This window comes from Erinaceus europaeus, chromosome 1, assembly GCF_950295315.1.
Source record: "Erinaceus europaeus chromosome 1, mEriEur2.1, whole genome shotgun sequence".
In the NCBI taxonomy this organism is placed as follows: domain Eukaryota; kingdom Metazoa; phylum Chordata; class Mammalia; order Eulipotyphla; family Erinaceidae; genus Erinaceus; species Erinaceus europaeus.
In genome coordinates this window covers 126778636-126792839 of record NC_080162.1, presented here as the reverse complement: position 1 = coordinate 126792839, position 14204 = coordinate 126778636, and the positions used below count along the sequence as shown (strand labels likewise).

The following is a 14204-nucleotide window of genomic DNA, read 5'->3' as shown; positions in this document are numbered from 1 at the left end:
GTTCCTCCAGCTGTTATAAGCACTGTAGAGATCAGATATGGACTATACACACACACACACAACACACACACACACACACACACACACACACACACACACACACACACACACTTCATATGATTTCACCTGCAAGTCCCCCTAGGATGAAAGAATAAGACCATGTGATGGTTTAAGAAGACTGTAATTTTAGCAGAACTGCTAAAGATTTTTGACGAAGGTGACTTTTACTATTTCAATTCTTTGGAACCTTTTAATTTTTTTTTCCTCTGGAAAGTGTGTTAATAATTGTGGTGCTGCTTTGCTTCCTAAATTGGACAGTAAGTTCATTCTCAGCAGCAGCAGCAGAAGCAACAACAAGCAAAGCCCAGGCTATTATATTGGCCACCATGGAGATTCTTGAAAGAACTTATCTCGTGAATGACAAGACCACCAAGATGTACGCCGTCACATTAGACAGGTAACAGCCATATTTTTTTCACTTCAACAATGTTCTGTATCTCAATATTGAAGAAATTAATATTAAACACTATTGATTCAAAATTGGAAGTTTTTGTTGTACAAACTGTGGAAATTTTATGCAATTTTGTAAATTGTTGACTAATTTGTAAAATTCTTATCCTGAAAAATGCAATACCTGCATAGTTGTTTTCATTCCCTAAATGTCTTAAATGTGTGATAGACATATTTTATGAATGTATTTTTCACCTGTATTTTTTTTCTCCAAGAAAGTAGACATACACGATATTACACATTTAATATTCTTACCTTCCCTCCTCAAGTATCCTCATGTTTATGATGGAATTTACATTTTGTTAAAGTATACTTAGAAATAGTTAAGGCTTCTCAACTGGCAAATTAATGGTTATAGTGATCTTTAAATTAACCAATTAAATTTACCAATCATGAGATATATTTATCAAACATATACTATAATAAATAATATTAAGGTAATAAATATCCTACGTAGTTGTAGCTCCTTTTGGTATTTCCTATAGTACCACATGCAATATATTTGCTCATATTTTCTGTAACAATTATTCATCACACCTGTATATAAAGTGGAGTAGAAAATATTCCCAGTCCCAGATATATGTTCTCTTCCAACATGAGTCTATGTGGAATACATGTAAGAACTAGACAATTACTAGGAGTCACTCTGGAAGCACTCAATGAGGATACCTCAAAGGAATCTAGGTCTTAGCTGGGCTATGGAGTCAGAGAATGTCTTTCAGAAGCAGCACAGTGAGAACTGAGAACATAAAAAAATAAAGAAAGAAAGAAGAAGAAGAAAAGAAAAAGAAAGGAGTTAAAATAGCATTAGGAAAACCTTACTTAGAAAGTAGGGTAGGGAGTTGGACGGTAGTGCAGTGGGTTAAGCACACGTGGCACAAAGCGCAAGGACCAGCATAAGGATCCCAGTTCGACCCCCCAGCTCCCCACCTGCAAGGGAGTCTTTTCACAAGAGGTGAAGCAGGTCTGCAGGTGTCTTTCTCTTCCCCTCTCTGTCTTCTCCTCCTCTCTCCATTTTTCTCTGTCCTATCCAACAACGATGATTATGTTAATAAACATAAATAAATAAATAAATATTAAAAAAAGAAAATAGGGTGGATAGGTGGTGGTGCCTCTGGTTGAGTGCACATGTCACAATGCACAAGGACCCAGGTTCAAGCCCCAGGCCCCCACCTGCAGAGGGAGAGCTTAGCAAGTGATGAAGCAGGGCTGCAGATGTTTCTCTGTCTCTCTCCTTCTCTATATCCCCCTCCCCTCTCAGTTTCTGGCTGTCTCTATTAAATAAATAAAGATAATTTTTATAAAAAATTAAAAAGGGTTAGGGAACGTTTTCTAGCTGAGAGAATTGACTGGTAAAGTCAGAGACATGTAAAAATAGGTGTGAATGTGTATGTGTGTGTAATTAATTCTAGTGGAAAACAAAAAGAGACATTCAGTGTGTATGTATAGTCAAGAGAAAAATCTGCAATGAGGCTGGCAAGATAGTTCACTTGGAAGAATGTCTGTTATCCATGCACACAGCCTGAGTTTGCGCCCAGTCCCTACTACATTAAAGGAAGTTTCGGTGCTACGGTGTCTTCCTTTACCTTCTTTCCATTTCTGTCTTTATTTATTTATTTATTTATTTATTTATTCATTCATTTATTTTTAACTTGATAGGACAGAGAGAAATTGAGAAGAAAGTGGATATAAACAGTGAGGGAGAAAGAGAAACACTGCAGCACTGCTTCACCACTCCTGTAGCTTCCCTCGACAGGTGGGAAGCAGGGGCTTAAGCCTGGATCCTTGTGTGTGTGTGGTTAGCTGGATGCACTAACCTCTAGTGGTCCTATTTGTCTCTTTCCGTCTAAAAAAACCTGACCCAAAGCAATGGAGCTCAGGTGATCGCAAAGGAAAATAAAAAGAAAGAAAATATAAATGGAATTCATTATATGAACAGAACTTAGGAGATTATTTATATTTTAATAATGAATTCAATAATGCAATTTTAGTAATGTTTTTTAAAATTATTTTTGAGGCCAAATTAGTTTTATAAGGAGTACTAAGACTGTGTTTGTATCAAAAATGACTAAGCTATTCCTTAGAATATTTATACCAGCATAAAAAAGGTATGACAAAGAATATAATGGTTTATTGTTCACATCATTAGAATTCTATTTCTTAGAAAATAATCAAATGTGATCTATTTGGGTCATAAACAATAAAAACTCATTTGGGCAGAAATTTTAGATAACAAATTTTCAACACTATAGCACTTTTTCAAAACGCTCTAGGCAATATTAATATTAGTAGAACATCTGTATCTTGTTGAAATAATCATCTTTTTTTTTTCTCATTAAAACAGACCACTAGCATTCTGCAATGCAAATACGTCATCAATAATAGTTCCAGGATCTCATACATGTCATATGTGGGTATGGTTTTCAGGTTATAGTTATAGTAAAAACTGCCAAATTTATTTTTCTTTTATTTTCATGTAAAAAGTTTACTTGGAAGAGATGTTTTTGGATACTTTATTTTACTGGTAAGGAAACTAAATGTCAGAGGGAAAAATGCTTTTCTTAAGGTCAGATGTGTAATTATAGCAGAACTGGAATCTGGACACATGACTCCTATTGATTAATTAAGAGTTCCCTTTCCTCTCCATCTCTTCTACATACACAATTTTCCCATGTGGTCTTCTGAATTTTTCATCTGTTTCTTTTCAAAGATCACTTTATTTATTCACTTTTTTTTTTTTTTTTGCCTCGAGGGTTATCACTGGGGCTCAGAGCAGGCACTATGAATCCACTGCTCCTGGAGGCCCCTTTTTCTTTCCCCCTTCCTTCCTTCCTTCCTTCCTTCCTTCCTTCCTTCCTTCCTTCCTTCCTTCCTTCCTTCCTCCCTCCCTCCCTCCCTCCCTCCCTCTCTCTCTTTTTATTGAATAGGACAGAGAGGAGTAACGAGGGGAGGGGGAAATAGAGAAGGAGATAGAGAGACACCTGCACACCTGCTTCACTGCTTGCGAAGTGAACCCCCCTGCAGGTGGGGAGCAAGGGCTTGAACCAGGCTCCTTGAGCGGGACCTTGAGCTGTGTACTTTTTGCGCTTAAGCCTGTGCGCTGCCTCCGGGCCCTTTATTCACTTTCTTTTCCTTACATCTGCAAATTTGCTTTCTTGTTTTGTTCTATCTTTATTTTATAGATAACTTTGTTTCCTGATGCTCCTTTTTATCTTTCCTTCTACATTTTCTACTTATCAGATTTATATTTTTATTGAACATTAGACTGTGCCCTTATAAAAGTCCCATGTATACAGCAGTATAATTTGCCTTCTACCTGTGTTACAGTTTCATAGGCACCAAATGTCCAGTTCACCCTGTATATTTGCAACAGACTTCCAAATCTGACTCACACTCTATCTCGTTTCATTTTGGTATCACTGTTTTGTTTTTAGGGTCTATGAGCTTGTTTTTCCTTAATTTTATTCTATTTCTTTGTTTCCTTATTTTCCATATATGAATAGGTACTATACTTGTCTTTTTACATCAGATTTATTCCGTTTAATAACTTCCAGATCTATGTGTTACTAATGATAGCATTGCATCATTTTAAAATAAATTTCATTGTGTATATATACCTTGTCAATTTATCTGTCACTAGACACTTAAGTTATTTCCAAATTTTGACCACTGTAAATAATGATGTAATGAGCAGAGGGGTGCAAATATTCTTAGACTTATTTAAATATTTTTCTCATATTTTACTGGTAGTTATGTAAGAAGAGATTACAAGTATTATAGGATAATCTTTATTATTATGTATTTTAAAATCTTCAAAAATGCTAACAAACAAATATACATATAAAAAATATGGACTATGATAAATTGGAATTTAGCCCAATATTGCATGCTTGAGAAAAATCTAAAAGACAATCTATACCACATTGAGAGAATAAAATACAAAAACCTCTATATGATCACCTCTTCAGATCTTTTTATATGTCTTTCTTCTTTTTTTATTATTTTTAAAAATATTTATTTATTCCCTTTTGTTGCCCTTATTGTTTTATTGTTGCAGTTATTATTGTTGTTGTCATTGTTGGATAGGACAGAGAGAAATGGAGAGAGGAGGGGAAGACAGAGAGGGGGAGAGAAAGATAGACACCTGCAGACCTGCTTCACCGCCTGTGAAGCGACTCCCCTGGAGGTGGGGAACCGGGGCTCGAACTGGGATTCTTCCACCAGTCCTTGCAGTTAACCCGCTTCACTACAGCCAGACTCCCACCTCTTCAGTTTTTGTCAGAAAAAAAAAAAAAAACCTGATATGATTCAACACTTGATTACCATAGCTTTTACCATGTGAAGGAAACTTCTTTTTCTAAAAAATATTTTATTTATTTATTAATGAGAAAGTTAGGAGAGAAGAAGAACCAGACATCACTGTGGCACATGTGCTGCTGGGGATTGAACTCAGGACCTCATGCTTGAGAGTCCAAAGCCTTATCACTGCACCACCTCCTGGACTACTGAAGGGAACTTCTTTATAGAGAAAAATCTGTGGACAATCTGCTGCTGACACCAGACTTAGTGGTGAAAGGCTGAAACTTCAGTTAAGAAGAGGAACAAGATAAGACTATTCATTGTCATCCTTTCTTTCTTTCTTTCTTTCTTTCTTTCTTTCTTTCTTTCTTTCTTTCTTTCTTTCTTTTTTCCTTTATTGGGGGATTAATGTTTTACATTTGACAGTGAACAATTATTTGTATATGCATAACATTTCTCAGTTTGCCACATAACAATACAACCCCCACTAGGTCCTCTGTCATCCTTTTCCAGGAATATACTCTCCCCCCCTCCACCCACCCCAGAGTCTTTTACTTTGGTGCAGTATAACAACTCCAGTTCAGGATCTACTTTTGCTTTTTCTTCTGATCTTGTTTTTCAACTTCTGCCTGTGAGTGAATCCATCCCATATTCATCCTTCTGTTTCTGACTTATTGCACTTAACATGAATTTTTCAAGCTCCATACAAGATGGGCTGAAAACAGTGACAGTGAAATCACCATTTTTAATAGCTGAGTAGTATTCCATTATACATACATACATACACACACACACACACATATATATATATATATATATATGCATGCCACAACTTGCTCAGCCACTCATCTGTTGTTGGACACCTGGGTTGCTTCAAGGTTTTGACTATTACAGATTGTGCTGCTATGAACATAGGTATACACAAATCTTTTTAGATGAATATGTTGGGTTCCTTAGGATATATCCCTAGGAGAGGAATTGCAGGGTCATAGGGTAAGTCCATTTCTAGCTTTCTGAGAGTTTTCCAGACTGCTCTCCACAGAGGTTGGACAAATTTACATTCCCACCAGCAGATTATCATCATTTCTATCCAACATTATATTCTAGCATTCTAGCTAGGACAATTAGCCTGGACATACATAAATAAATAAATTATTTATTTAGAATAGAAACCGAAGAATTAAAATTCTTTTAGTTGCAAATTATATAACTTGCTTATAAAAAAAATCCTATGAAGAGAAAACATAATGGTTCTGCAGAAAGGCTTTCATCCCTGAGACAGCAAAGGGCCCACTTTCAATCCCCACTTTCAATCCCTAGCACCACCATAAACTGGAGCTGAGCAATGTTCTGGTAAAAGCAAAATAGAAATAAAACAAAAAAAGTTCAGAACTCCTAAGGGAACCTCTAAGAATCTTTAGAATTGATAAGCATATTTAGTAAGACTGTGGGTAAAAGATAAATTTATAAAAATAGTATTTTTGAGTGGAACGAAAGATTTGAAAGTGAAATTAAGAAAATAATCTTATTTATAATAATATGTTGTATTGTGACATACTTGGGAATATATTTAACAAAGTGAAAAAATTGTATGTTGAAATTTACAAAGAATTAAAGAAGAATTCGTTTTTTGTTTACATGGAAAGCTACCCCATATTTATGAACAGGAAAGCAATAATAATATGACATAATTATTCAAATTAGAGTGTTATTATAATCCCTTCTAAATCTCTGGGCCTTTTGAAAAGAAATTGAAAAGATAATCCCACAATTAATATGCAAACGGAAGGTACCTGAGGGGCAAAAGAAGCCACCTCGGAAAAATAAAAGTCTTGAAAGGTTAATACAAAAGCTATAATAGTCAAGACAGTATGATGTTGGCGTAGAGATAGAAAAAGAGCAGAGAAATAGATTTGATTGTTCAGAAATCAATCCTCATATGTTTTGGTAAATATTTTTCAGCAAATGCACTGAATTACTCAATGGGGGAGATAGTCTTTTCAACAAATGCTTCCAGCCAAATTGAATATTTAGATATGGAAGAATGAACTTGAACAAGTTTCTCATACCATACTAAATTTTTTTATCTCTGAGTGGATCATAAACCTAAATGTTAAAGCTGAAACTATGAAACACTTAAAAGCAAACATGAATACATTTTTATGATCTTGGGTTAGACCAATTTCTATGCTTTCCAATTTGTCCATTTTTTCTTTTATGACATATGCTTTTGGTGTTGTATCAAGAAAGCATGAACTAGTCCACAATCATAAAAATGTATTCATGTTTTCTATTTTTTTTCCTCTGATTTCAATAAAATCAAACAACTTGTCCAAAAGTTTGTGTGGAATCATAAAAACAAACAAAAAATTACAAATAATCGAAGCACTTCTGAGAAAAAAGAAAGAAAAAAAAAAGGAGGTATCATGCTCCCCAACTTCAGTTTATATTGCAAAACAATTGTAATTAAAACAGTATGGTTACTAGACTATCACTGGACACGGGGATGAATGGGACATAAGTGAAATCCCAGAAATAAAGCTTTGTAGTATTCCATTGTGTATATATGACTTTATTTTTTTTTAACCACTTCTCTGTTGTTGAACACTTGGGTTGTATTCAGATACTGGCTATCACAAATAACACTGCCACAAACAGGGTTTTATGTACAGATCTTTTTGGAAAGGTGCTTGTGTGTTCTTTCAGTAGGTGCCTATAAGGGGAATTGTTGGGTCATATGGTAATCTGACTTTTAATCTTTTGAAAAATTCCAAACGTTTTCATGAGGATTGCACTAACAGATTTTGTTGGAAGGTTATTGGTGCCTTAATGGTGGGTATGACGTGGTAACATATATGAAGAAGAGGTATAAAATGACACCATGGAAACATACAGCTTGGGGACTGTTTTCTTTCTAAACTTTGTGCATATATTTTTTAAATTTTTATTTACTTATTATTCCATAGAGACAGAGAAATTGGGAGAAGAAGGGGAAGATAGAGAAGGAAAGAGACAGAGAGATACCTGCAGCCCTGCTTTACCACCTGTGAAAGCAGGTGGGGACCAGCAGGTGGGAACCAGGGGGTTGAACCTGTGTAGAAACATACATCTTGGTAAACCAATGTTAGCACAACAAAAACTTAAATAATACAGAGCATTCTAATTACTATAGTCTCTGTGTAAAAGAAGAATATTTATAAATTACAAAGCTAAACAAAAAATATCAGTAAGTAGGCTTTTCTTGGAAGTAGAGTTACCTACCAGTTCATCCCCTGATTTGTGCTTTCTGTAATTTCATATTTTCTATAATGAATATGCTATTTTATTCAGAAAATTCAAATATGATAATTAAAGTCATAATTATCATCATAATCTAAGCCCAGCCTACCAGGCTTTTAGTTCCAGATGATAAGACAAATGAAATAACTCAAGTGGATGCTAATTTATTTCTGTTTATAACTTTCAAAGCCATGAGTGTAAAAAAATTAATTCTAAAAATATAATTAATGTTTTCTAATATGTTCATTAAAATCAAATCTGATTAGTTCAGGAACCATGGACATTCACATTTGCATCAGGAAAGATTGGTTTTTGGTGTCATGATTGATGTTTAGAAAAGCAAACAAAATTTGGCATTGTTAAAAAAAACATGACTGGGAATTTCAGCACTGCTGTTTCTTGACTATTTAACTTTTTAACTTCGAATAATTACTTCATCTCTCTGAATTTTATTTCATCAGCTAAGAAACTATGGGATTGCCTTAAATGCTATCTTTACTCCTTTCATGTTTGAAATTCTGTAGTTCTACAAATTACTCTAATAGTTCTTTTTTATTTGAGCAGAATAGATAAGAGCACCTCCTTTAGGAAGTGTAAGTTTCAGTTGCCATTATAACTTTGACTAACAAAGAATTTATGCAAAGTTGTGCTAAGTTTTCTAAGGGTCTGTATTGTCCCAGGAAAGAAAAGTGCTGTAACAACATTATAGTGAAGAGTATGGCTGGTAATAACTGGTAGGTATTTGAGTCATCAGACTGGTTCATATAAACATATTTAAATCCACTCCTTTTCTTTGAATTTGCAGCGGTGTTCCAGTTTGTTTTCCAAAGTGAAGTAGCTGAGGAGAAATTGCATCCAAGTGTATCTGTTTCTTTTCTCATTTTTCTTTGATGTCTTAAATTACTGCTAGTGTATATTAAATAAGAACTTGACTGAAAGCAGCACTTGTGGTAGCTGATCATCCCAGAGGGAATTTCTTGTTTGTTTCTGATACCGGTATTTCTGTAGAAGAAGTTGTAATTGATAAATTCCTAGCTGGTGAGTGAATGTCCTCTTTGTGGTTGATGGTTAAAGAGGACTAGCAGGGAAGTGTTCAGTGTGCACTTGTGTTCACTTTTTACTTCTGTCTAACTCACCCACAGTGTGGGGTTCCAGCAGAAACCCTTGAATAACAATCAATGTCCTGGAGAGAAGCCAGAGGAGCTCAAGTCAGGAGCCATCTATCACTGCCACAGCAACTCCAAGGCTAGGGAAAACAGGGCAAACGAGCAAATCTATGCCAAGTGGAAACTCAGCGCTGCTTCGGCAATCTGCTTTATTTTCATGATTGCAGAGGTTGTGGGTGAGTATTTCTCCTGAAGACTTCTCTGATTCAATAAGCAACCAGCCAAAATTCTGTATTACATTGTGAGAGCAACTTAAGTTATTTTTTTTTCTTTATTGGGGGATTAATGTTTTACATTTGACAGCGAATACAATAGTTTGTAAATGCATAACATTTCTCAGTTTTCCACATAACATATAACCCCCACTAAGCCCTCTTGTCATCCTTTTCCAGGACCTGTATTCTCCCCCCACCTACCCCAGAGTCTTTTACTTTTTTAAAGCATACTTGAACATTTTCTGTAAGTATAAAATATCTGTATGCACATTGGAGACACATTGGGAAATGAAAGGAAACAAAGTAAGATTCATTATTATCCTACACTTAAGTGAAAGGTTTCAATAACATCTTGGAGTATTTTTATACAATTTATTTTCTTTCATAGTTCACAGTTGTTATTTTTTAAAGCACAATTGAGAGTATAGTGAATGTTTTGACTATATCATCAATAACATTCAGAAATGCTTTTATGCCAGAATAATCTTCTATAATATGTTCCACTAAAATTTATATAACCATTTTATCTACTAGTTTAAATTTACAGTTTTTTTTCTATTCATAGACAAAATTGTAGTAAAAACTCTTGAAGCATTCTCTTTCTTTCTTTTTCTTTCTCTCTTTCTTCTGCTTCTTCTTTTTCTTTTTCTTTCTTTTTTTTTGTTAATCCATTCTAAGAGATTCCTAGAAGTGGAAAAAATTTATTGCTTTTTATTTTTTTCATGACTCGTACTGCCAAACTTCTATATAGAAAGACTGAAACAGTTCATTTGTTTACCAGCTCTATACAAAATGTATTTTTCTTCCCAACTCTTTGCATGACTTTATCTTCTTAAATTCCTTCTTAATGTACAGGTAGATAAGATTTATTATAATAGTCACTTCTTAGGATATTTTTCATGCTTGCTAGTAAACTCTAGTTCTATCTGTGTTTTAGACAACTTTAAAGCCTCTATCTTGATCGCTGGGGTCTTTAGATATAGTTAGGATATTAAACTTTTGTTAAATTTGTTGCACATACTTTCCTACTTTCCTGTCATTGACTTTTAAAATTTTTAATTGCCTAAATAAAATTTCAGTTTTATATGACTAATTGTATCAAATATTTCATTTAATTTTTTTCACTAATCTTTTACTATTTTAGAACTTAAAATTATCTTTCTTACTAAGAAAACAACTATATTTTGTTATTTTTAGTAATTAAATATCCTTTATATCAACAAATATGAGACATTTTCCTACTTATTATAATACATCTTTCAAGATTTTACTGCTTTAGTTTTCTTACTAGTTGTTTCAACTCAGACCATCTATTTCTTCCTAGAGATACTTATATTTATAATTGTCTATCTGGTTTCCTTTGTTTTTTATATCTGTGAGTACATATTCTTTTTCTTCCCTTTTTAAATATTTTTATTTATTTATTGGAAAGAGACAGAGAGAAACTAAGAGAGGAGAGCTGTGGTAGAGAAGGAAAGAGGCAGAGAGACACCTGTAGCCCTGCTTTATCTCTTGTGAAGCTTTCCGCGTGAAGGTGGAGATGGGGGGGGCTTGAACTGGCATCTTTGCACATTGTAACATGTGCACTCAACTGGTAGCACCCCTGCCTGGTTTTTTAGATGTTCCTCTTCTTTTGTCCTGCTTTCTAGATTACATTTATTTATTTTCCCTTTTGTTGCCCTTTTTTATTGTTGTTGTAGTTGTTGTTATTGATGTCGTTGGTGTTAGGACAGAGAGAAATGGAGAGAAGACAGAGAGGAGGATAGAAAGACACCTAGAGACCTGCTTCACTGCTTGTGAAGTGACTCCCTGCAGGTGGGGATTGGGGGGGTGGGCGCTCAAACCCGGATCCTTACTCTGGTCCTTGCGCTTGGTGCCACGTTCGCTTAACCCACTGCGCTACCACCAGACTCCCAATTATTTTTGGTATACTGGAAAGTTTCTTCCTTCCTTCCTTCCTTCCTTCCTTCCTTCCTTCCTTCCTTCCTTCCTTCCTTCCTTCCTTCCTTCCTTCCTTCCTTTCTCTCTTTCTTTCTTTCTCTCTCTCTTTCTTTTTTATTGTTGTAGTTCTTACTGATGTCTCTGTTGGATAGGACAGAAAGTAATGGAGAGAGGAGGGGAAGACAGAGAGGGGGAGATAAAGATAGATGCCTGTATACCTGCGCTTAACCTGCTGCGCTACAGCCCGACTCCCGAAAGTTTCTTTCTTATACTCATTTTGCACTCAACAGTTTTTAATGTTATTATAAATGTAGGTCAGTCAGTTTTCATTGTCTCTCATTCATCATTTGCTTTCCAGAAGATATGTTCTTCTATTGTGGAAAAGACACATTTATCATTATTTTCAATATTTATATCTTCCATGTTTCTCATTTTATTATGTTAAATAATAGCATATGCTAAGTCATATCTCATGTTCAAAAATTTGTTAAGTGCTTCTGAGCAGTTAGATGTCTTTATTACATTATCACGTTAACAAATTTTGTTCTAGCTTTATTTATTTATTTATTTGCCTTTGGGATTATTGCTGGGATACAGTGCCTGCATGACTACTGTTCCTAGCAGCTGTTTCTTCCCTTCCTCTAGACAGAGGATAAAGACAGGGAGAGTAAGGTAGAGAGAGAGATAAAGGAACTCCAACACCACTCCACTGCTCATGAAGCTTCCCTCCTCTCCTCCCCTCAACCTCCAGCTTCTCCTGTGTGGTTGCCAGGGGCTCAAGTGTAGCCAGATTTGGGTGCCATTATTTGTAAATGGACTGGCAGTGCCTGTTCAGCAAACTTTCTCTTAACTAACAACAAGGCTCCAGTTCTGTTCTTGTTGGCCCAAATACCTCATGCTTAAAGGTAAGGCTGAGTGTGAGACACCAAACTACATTGATCAGAGATTTTAGGTCTTCAAATAAGGAAACTGTTACTCTAAATTGCTATGCTGAGATGATCTAAAAGATGAGTTTCTAGATGCTTCATTTCTTTGCTGGTAGGAGTAAGTCATTCTTTAGTGGGATAATAAATAGCAATAGTAGAAGACAGATCAGAACTTGTAAAATGTTTAAGATTTGAGCATGTCTGATATAATTCACCCGGACTTGTTTTCAGTCATTTGATCCAATAAAATTTCAATTTATTGTTGTTTAAGTTACTTTGAGCAAGGCATTTATGACTTATAGCTGGAAGAAATTCTAAGTTTTCCAGTTGTATAGGGAATTCAAGATATAGCTTGAGTTAGGCACTTATGACTTACAACTGAATAACCTATCTAATAATTCTAGTTTTGTAGAATATAGGCTAAAGCCCCACTAGTAGAGATAAGACTAGAATGGTAGCTGTTAGTTCATTTAAGGCCTTGAGACTTGGTTGGGGAATCTGGATTCATCCTGTAAACTTAGGGAAGTAACTGACATTAAGGGTCAAGGGAAAGCCAGATCATAAAGCATTATTAGGAGATAAAACTTGCCATCTCCTTTAAGTCATCTTAGTTTGAACTTGAAGACATTATGTTAATTGAGATAAGCCAAAAATAGGACAAATGACTGCACAGTGGAGAGGAAGGACATGAAGAAGGTGGTATGTATGAATATGTGTGCTATGCTAATGGGCTTTCAAAACTGTTGAACTGGGTTTCTTTCTGACTGATGGTGAAAATTCCTAGTTGTAAAAAGATCACAGAGGGGAGTCAGGTGTTAGCGCAGCAGGTTAAGCGCAGGTGGCGCAAAGTGCAAGGACCAGCATAAGGATCCCAGTTTCAGCCCCCAGCTTCCCACCTACAGGGGAGTTGCTTCACAAGCAGTAAAGCAGGTTTGCAGGTGTCTATCTTTATCTCCCCCTTTCTGTCTTCCCCTCCTCTCTCCACTTCTCTCTGTCCTATCCAACAACGATGACATCAATAACAACAACAGTAATAACCACAACAACGATTAAAAAAAAAAGATCATAGAGGAGATATCGTGCAGATATAAACATGCACTTTTTATTAGTAAAAATGAATATACATGGACTGAGAAATCAGTTCAATATGATCACTATTGAAAGGCATTGAGAATGGTTAGTCTATGGCCATACCACCCTGAACATGCCCGATCTAGTCTGATCTTGGAAGTTAAGTGCAGTCAGGCCTGGTTAGTACTAGGATGGGAGAATAGTTAGAAAAAGATGTCCTGAAACAGGACTATTTAGAGGAGTTAATGAAGGATGAAAAAAGTGCTAGACTGTGAGATAGGAATATAGAGTTGAGAAAAGACTAGGAAAATTCCTAAGTATCTTAGAGTAAAAAAAAAAAAATCTCGGAATGGGGGTGGGCATAAGATCCAATTCATGATAGTGAGAAAGGACCTAAGACGGATGTGACAGACAACCACCAAGTGACACCTAGCAAGACTTACCCACCAAGGGAGGTGAGAACATGTATGCAGGTGTCAATAACTGACTATAAATCATTATCCTCCCAATAACCTGATTTAATAATAATATTTCTCTGTTAGTTACAGACAGATATTTCTGGATAGTGTGATAAATATAAGCTTTACTAATAAGCTGAGTAATATCGTGCTAGAACCAAGGATCTCCTTTCTCAGAACACTAGAAATAGACCTATGGCCCAGCATTTTCTCTCCTGGGGATTTACACAAAAGAAATATAAACACCTATCAGAAGAGATCTGTGTGCACCTATGTTCACAGCAGCACCATTTTTCATAGCCAAGACTTGGAAGCAACCTAAATGAGCAAGAATAGATA

General features: G+C 35.4%; 1 protein-coding gene across 2 annotated transcripts in view; it reads left to right on the top strand.

Moving 5' to 3' along the window:
• The first annotated feature begins 386 nt into the window (after positions 1-386).
• SLC30A8 (solute carrier family 30 member 8) overlaps positions 387-14204 on the top strand; it is a 40495-nt gene continuing 26677 nt past the window's right edge. The window contains exons 1-3 of one of the 2 annotated variants that reach the window (XM_007516653.2): positions 387-457; positions 3040-3049; positions 9244-9430. In XM_007516653.2, the coding sequence (XP_007516715.1) occupies positions 387-457; positions 3040-3049; positions 9244-9430 (268 nt within the window). Of the gene's footprint in view, positions 458-3039; positions 3050-9230; positions 9431-14204 lie in introns of both variants that reach the window. The other variant, XM_060203945.1, reaches the window with a different exon arrangement.